At 36.9% G+C, this 7,500-nt stretch overlaps 1 protein-coding gene across 4 annotated transcripts in view; it reads right to left on the reverse strand.

The window, feature by feature from the left end:
- eml4 (EMAP like 4) overlaps positions 1–7,500 on the reverse strand; it is a 121,720-nt gene that overhangs the window by 11,275 nt on the left and 102,945 nt on the right. For all 4 annotated transcript variants that reach the window (XM_081351538.1, XM_081351536.1, XM_081351537.1 and 1 more), the window contains 5 exons: positions 7,243–7,368; positions 6,930–7,061; positions 3,613–3,680; positions 3,416–3,504; positions 3,230–3,327 (listed from right to left, as the gene is read on the reverse strand). In XM_081351538.1, the coding sequence (XP_081207664.1) occupies positions 3,230–3,327; positions 3,416–3,504; positions 3,613–3,680; positions 6,930–7,061; positions 7,243–7,368 (513 nt within the window). The remainder of the gene's footprint in view (positions 1–3,229; positions 3,328–3,415; positions 3,505–3,612; positions 3,681–6,929; positions 7,062–7,242; positions 7,369–7,500) is intronic.

Here is a 7,500-nt window from a genome sequence, read left to right on the forward strand (position 1 = left end):
GCCCACCTCTATCATGAATGAAGTGCCAATGCAAGAGTAAATAATGAACTGGTTCTTTGAATAGGTACTGCGTTTTTAATACTCAAAATACTATAAATAAAGGCTAACGCTTTATGTATTTGTGGAGCGGAGAAGAGTGTCTTAATCTAGCATTTGTCGTCGAGTCACAGCCAATACTGTCTTAAATAGCCTGTGTGAAGCACGTCGTCTTTAATAACATGAGATTTTGGCCAAATGACAGAAAAACTGAGCGCCCATATTGCTAAAATAAACTTAATAACCTGTAAGTTGATGAAAATATAATGTGATGCACTTATTGCCACAGATGCGGACATTCAAAACATGTATGTCTGAAATTGTTACGTGTTTAAAAGTATTTTTCACAAGGGAAATAACACATCCTGAAGACGTGGAATGTGGCGTATGAGTCACATGGACTACTTTCATGATCGTTTTATGGTCCTTTGTTGTCCTTTTTGGAACTTGACAGCAAATGAACATCTATTTTCTATGTAAAGGAAAAATTGGATATTCTGAAAAATATCTCATTTTATAAACATATCTCAATATTTCACAGAAGAAAAAGTCATACAAGTTTAAAACAACATAGGGGCGAGTCAATAATGACATTTTAGGCAATCCAGCTCAGGATGCATAACATCAATTGAGTTCAAAAGTCTAAAATCACTCATCTCCAGCGAGACAGGAACCGTCTCACAGACACGAACAACTAATCAAGGGATTGGAAAAGGACAAAAAAAAAAAAAGCTTTTCAAAGAGTGAAAGCAGTGGAGTCGATAAATAATGCTGGAAGGGTTTCCACCCAGCTCAATCTCTGCTCATCTGATTTGGCACTGACTTATCCGAGTCCACAGGCTTCACTCCCACATGAGCACTGACGTCTTTATGTGTGTGAGTGTGTGTATGCTTGTTTGTGAAAGCCTGCTATCTAATTCCCACTAGATTATCCTGTAAAGATCACCTATCGCTCCATTGCCAGGTTTTCATACACATACTGAGATGTGATTTATGTTTCCAGTGTCCTGTAGAAAGAGGTCAGAAGAAGTCAAGCATTCCCACGCTGCACATGGTTTACGGCTCAATGGTGCTTTGCTTGGAATTTTTGACCTCGACAGTATTTGGACACTTTTGCACACTTAAGACACATTTAAAAATGTATGAATCTCAAATGAACTGCGTGGATAAACTATTAAACCTGCATTCAAATCCTGGATTTTGTTTCAGAAGAAACTTCACTTTTTCGGAGCCACTTTCAAATACTTAATCAGCATGGTGATCTGTAGTTCTTTTGACAAATGTTTTCTGGAAAAAGTTTTTTTGAGGTTTTTGTCTTTACAATAAATCACTCAGTTTGATATTCTGAAGTTTTGCTTGCGTGTCCAAATCCGTTTTGAGGCCACTGTATGTGTTCATCTGCTCTAATCTGTGTGTGAGTAACGTGCTTCAACTACGCAGACACACACCAGAGCGAGTCGCTCGCCAGCATCAATAAAACCACAGACCAGTGTTCCCACAACGTCTGAATTCCCATCGGAGCCTCAGACGAGTCAGGCAGTCGAGAGAAGCACGCTTTCATTCTGACACTTCAAAACCACCGTTTCTTTTATTCCATCATTCTATGAAAGGAGTGTAATTTGTGTCCATTCTTGAGGAAGGACGCTAAATACAGAAATCTGCTTTAAGTGTTTTTCAAGCTAAAATATTGTACGTTAAAACGTGATGATGGTGTATTTTTTTTATACATATTTTGAAGAAGTATATTACTGTTCATAAATTTGTGGCCAGTGAGATATAATAAAAAAAAAATTCTATTCAGCAAGGCTGCATTAAATGGATCAAAAGTGACATTTCTAATATTATAAAAGATTTCTGTTTCAAATAAATGCTGTTCTTATGAAATTTATATTCAAAGAATCCTAAAAAATATGCATCACAGTTGCCAAAAAATAAATAAAATATATATATATATTTTTTTTTTGCAGCATAGGAAGGAGCACAAGAGACTATCAAAAGGTTGTGTAATTCCATGTATATGACATACAGCCAGACATATTTCTATTCAAAATTCAACATTTTGTCATGCAATGGTTTTCCCATTGACAATATATCAATCACATTTATTTTATATAAAAACTTCTTTCTTTAAAACTGGATAATTCATTTGTGTCCATGAATTTGTTCACAACTGGATATTTTTGTCTGACAGAATGTTTAAATCTTCCTCTGTAAGGCACCAGTTTCATAGAATGACTCTATTATTACTGTGATTTCGCACAGATGTAAATGCCATGAAACTTCTCAACGGCAGAAAAACTGCAGAAGAGCAGGAGAGGGATCAGAAGAACAGTGCTGTGATTGAGAGCGTGTTGATGTGGTTCAGTCACGCACAGTAAAGTTTCATTCCCCGCTCTCGCAATAGTAGAAATACACAAGAACACAGCCATGAAACAATGACATGAACCGTAAAATAAGTCACAATCTTTTATTGACGGATTGATGAAAGATATGTTTAAAATGCTTTATCTTTGCATTCTTATTTGTTTCATACATGTCTAAACCATTTTTAACAAAAAAATTGTATAATGTATTTAAATACATTTACTGTTATTTTCAAAAAAGTTTTCAAACATAATGTTTTTTTTATTTTATTTTTATCTTGAATCAATGAAATTTGTGGCAGGACACGCACCAGTAGCAATGTTTTGGGAGTTAAAGTGCCCATATTATTCTTTTTTGGATCTTGCTTTCATGTAGTCTGTAATATAGCTGTTTGTGAATGTAAAAGGTCTGCAAAGTTTTAAAGGTCAAAGTGCAGATAAATGGAGTTATTGTCTCCGAAAAGAAAGAGCGGCCTGAAACGTTTCGTCAGTGATTCTAGTCTCCTTTCCTCCACAAACCTACGCTAATATGCTAATGAGTGTTTCAGACACGCGATGTAAGCGGTCGACCAATTACAGCAGACAGGGCCATCTGACCAATCAGAGCGGAGCAGACCTTCGGAAAGGAGGGTTTTAGAGAAACTGAACTGTTTCAGACACTGTGAGAAAAGAACTGATGCTGGGACGCAAATTATGCAAAACATTTGTTTTTTGACCTTGGATGCATGTAAACCTATTGTAGGAGACCTTAAAAATGAAATTAGCTGCCTTCTGTTCAATTCCACAGTGAGCTGTTTGTGCAAACAACCATGTAAACGTCAGATACTCACAGTGCATTTCCCATATCTGCTGTATTTGCGTCCCTTATCCGACACTGTGTAGAGGTAAATGAAGTTATCATGTGATCCCACTGCCAGCAGCGTGCCATCTGGGAAGAGGCAGAGAAACGGTGAGCAAGAGGGGCATTGGGCTGTCGGCTCAAAACAGGAATGCTAGAAACACACACACACACTCACCGACAGAGAAGCGCATCACTGACAGCTGCTCATTGCCGTCTGTGTGAATGGCCACCAGGTCTCGAGTCTCTGCGTCCAGGGCATACCACCTGAGACACACACATAACACTGTCTGAACAGCAGCCGCTAAACCATTTTAGTGTTAAATGGATGTACGTTTATGTCAAATTTCCCAGACGAGATGACAGGTCACTTACTTCCCTGAGTGAGTACCGATGGCAACAACCGAACCGCTAGGATGGAAGTCAGCGCAGTGCCCGTGCTCCTAAACACACATGAGTGAGCACACACATATTTTATTTACAGATATTAGGAGAGGCAATATACTAAAATAATAATAAAGAATAAATATAAATAATTAAAATAATTAAATCAAATAATTCCAGATGTTTTAGAACTGACTGTATTTCTGGTTCACACTTTTAAGACCAATTCATTTACATGACCATGTCTTTCATGTTTATGGGATTAATTTCTACCTAAAGAAACATTGAAGAGTTTAACATAACCACAAAAAAAAATTTAATTTCCATGACTATTCCAGGTCTGGATACCACACTTCCCTTCACATTCAATAGGCCCTTGATCTTAAATTAAACCACATTTGAGGAGGAAAAAAATATGAAATATGTATTGATTTGAGCTGTTTGAACTTATTTTCAATTTTGATTTGCTTTGTTTAAAATAATGTTAAGCCATGTCACAGCCCTCTTGGGAGTGTGCTGTCGCCCCCTAGTGGTCCAAAAAAACTGATATGTGCACATCAACTAAATTCTGTATTATTGCACCATTACAAATGTAAGCAGCCTGCAGATAAGAGGACCAGGTGTAGTTAGTGGATATTTAATAATAATAATAATAATTCATTACATTTATATAGCGCTTTTCTCGACACTCAAAGCGCTTTACATAGAAGGGGGGAATCTCCTCAACCACCACCAATGTGCAGCATCCACCTGGATGATGCGACGGCAGCCATATTGCGCCAGAACGCCCACCACACACCAGCTTATTGGTGGAGAGGAGACAGAGATGAAGCCAATCAGTATATGGGGATGATTAGGAGGCCATGATGGACAGAGGCCACTGGGCAAATTTGGCCAGGATGCCGGGGTTACACCCCTACTCTTTCGAAAGACATCCTGGGATTTTTAATGACCACAGAGAGTCAGGACCTCGGTTTAACGTCTCATCCGAAGGACGGGATGAAATAATAATAAAGTTAATGATAATGTTATTTGGGGTGAGGAGTCCTTTTTATGAAGTATCTTTCAATCTTCAGCGAGTGCTTTGATTATAAATTAACCGTTGTTACAATAGGCGCTTCTGTGAAAAAGTTTTGGTATTTACCAAACTGTGCAACTTGTCTTTTTATTGATGCCTCAATAAGAATAAAAGATTTGCAAGAACCACTTAGGTTGTGGCATGTGTTGTAAAGTTAGCCAAAAAATTCCTCAAGCATGTCTATTTATTCTGCTTTGTTTTTGGAGTTGTTTCTGGAATATTTAGCATATCACATCTGGATGAAGGAAAAGTTTGAAAAGTCAAACAAACAGGTTTAATCCCTTTGGTATTTTCTGAATAATGAAACACTGGGCTAAAATTTAAAATGCTGTGACATTTTTTTTGGATAATAAGATACAAAATGCATAATTTATGGCAGTAACCACAGTGAGATTAAGTATAGAAGTCCTGGTTGATTTTAATTGTGACCCCCAAAAAACACCCCTAACGTCACACAGGAGGCTGATGAACTATATTACCTGGAAAAGGGTGGCGTATTGTGTGCATTATTACTAACAACTGTAATATTTAAATTAGCATTGGCTTGACAGTAGCAGTGTTTCCTATCCAAGGTTCAAAAAAGAAAATGATAAAGCAGTGGTCACGAAAGCTTATCGTTTATGTGCGTTTTTAACCGTTGCTGTTTAAAAACAATTCATTTTAAACCATTGAAACGCAATAAGCAGCAAAAGAGAACTTATTTGGCTAAATGCACAAGTGTCTGAGAAAGACGCTGCTCATAAAGCGTGTGAATAATGAACTGAGTTCTTTTTGCCACCTATTTGGGCTTGAACGGTCAAATACACACACTTATGTGTCAGAAATGCCTTAAGTGAAGGTAAACAGTAGAGAAACGCATGTGTAACAGTGTATTGGATCTGTGCATTCGCTCTTAAAGTGACAGCAGCCTAATAAACCTGTGTTATTAATGTTAATCAAACAACAAAAAAGAGAAAATCTCTCAGTGCGCTTGACTGAATCACTTTTTCAGTCAGAATACATGTAGACTCAATTTTAAACAGTGAAGATATTCAATGTTTTTATAAACATTTGATTACTTTTTACAATTTATGTAGGCTAGTATTTTTAATTTCTACTGCTTGAAGTTTTTCAGGTAGGTTTATTTCTTTGTTCTGTTGTAATTTGTCGTCTTATTGCTTGTAATTATTTTCTTTGTTCTTAAGTTATCACTGACTGTTTACTTGAGAGTTTTCTATATACAGTGCTATGCATAAGTTTAGACACCCATGCTAAAGTTGACTAAAAAGAGGAATAAAAAAATCATCTTTTGGAAATTGAACTTAATGCCTTAATTTAAAAAATTAGGAAAAATCCAACCTTTAAGGACACCAATTTTCTTTGTGAATGAATAATGTATCGTAAATAAATAAATGTTCTTCCTTAAAATACAGGGTGCGTAAGTCTGGGCACCCCTATGTTAAATTCCCATAGAGGCAGGCAGATTTTTATTTTTAAAGGCCAGTTACTTCATGGATCCAGGATACTATGCATCCTGATAAAGTTCCCTTGGCCTTTGGAATTAAAATAGCCCCACATCATCACATAGCCTTCACCATACCTAGAGATTGGCATGGAGTACTTTCCATAAGATCATCTCTCAATGCAAATCAAACCAGCTATTAGGCTAACTGAAATAAAACCATGCCAATCTCTAGATATGGTGAAGGCATGGGTGTCTAAACTTATGCATAGCACTGTTTATAAGAGTTCAGATGCTCTTATATATAAGAGTTCAGATGCAAAAGCCTCTAAGTGCCATCTGAAATTTTCTTCTAGAATGATAATTTTTATCAAACTCGTAAGTAAAATTACTGAACTTAAATATACGAGCTTGATAAAAATTACCATTCTAGAAGAAAATTTCAGATGACACTTAGAGGCTTTTGCATCTGAACTCTTCATATATATATATATATATATATATATATATATATATATATATATATATATATATATATATATATATATATATATATATATATATATATATATATTTATATATATTTATATATATATTATAAAATTTCAATGGAATCAAAAATTTTGATAATATAAGAAACTTATTTAAAGCAAAAAGAACTACAGTATTTTGTTATATAGATCATCATCGTGAAATACAGTTACTCATTTCATGATGAAGATTTTGGTCTCTGCCTAACACAGAGTGAGAGCACGTGTCCGCAGACGTGTGTTAGTGTGAGTGTCTTACGTCCAGCAGTCTGGTCCACTCCAGCGTGTGGTCCACTGAGCTCCAGAGACACACCTGCCTGTCCTGAGCGCAGGAGAGGAACAGGTCCTTGAAGGGGTGGGACGCCAAACCCCACAGTTCATCCGTGTGCCCCTACAAACAAAGACTCCCATGAAACTAACTCCACAACCACTGCAGGTAAAGCACATGTGTGATAACCACTGGTTCTGCTTTTGTGTGATTAACATCAACATGATTAGCTCTGGTTTTAGAAGCAAGTTTGTTGACCCTCACTGAAGGTGCACAGGTGATTAGCGGTAAAGATGAGGTTTACCTGCACTTCCACCTGGAATCCGTCGTTGAAGGTTCCTCTCAGAATGAAGTTGCGTGACGTTCCCACCAGGAACTGCTCCCCCTTGCCCTCGGCCACAGCTCGAATGGTGCCGTACTGATCTGGGACCTGAGGAAAAGCAAACAGACATTAGAGGTGTGTTATTTTCTTTTGTTGCTATAAGAGCTTGTATGTGTCTATATGCTATGGTTTACGGGTAACACTTCATTTTAAGGTGACAGTTACACGTAATGTGTACTA

This window comes from Scardinius erythrophthalmus, assembly GCF_964197995.2.
Source record: "Scardinius erythrophthalmus genome assembly, chromosome: 21".
Classification (NCBI taxonomy): Eukaryota; Metazoa; Chordata; class Actinopteri; order Cypriniformes; family Leuciscidae; genus Scardinius; species Scardinius erythrophthalmus.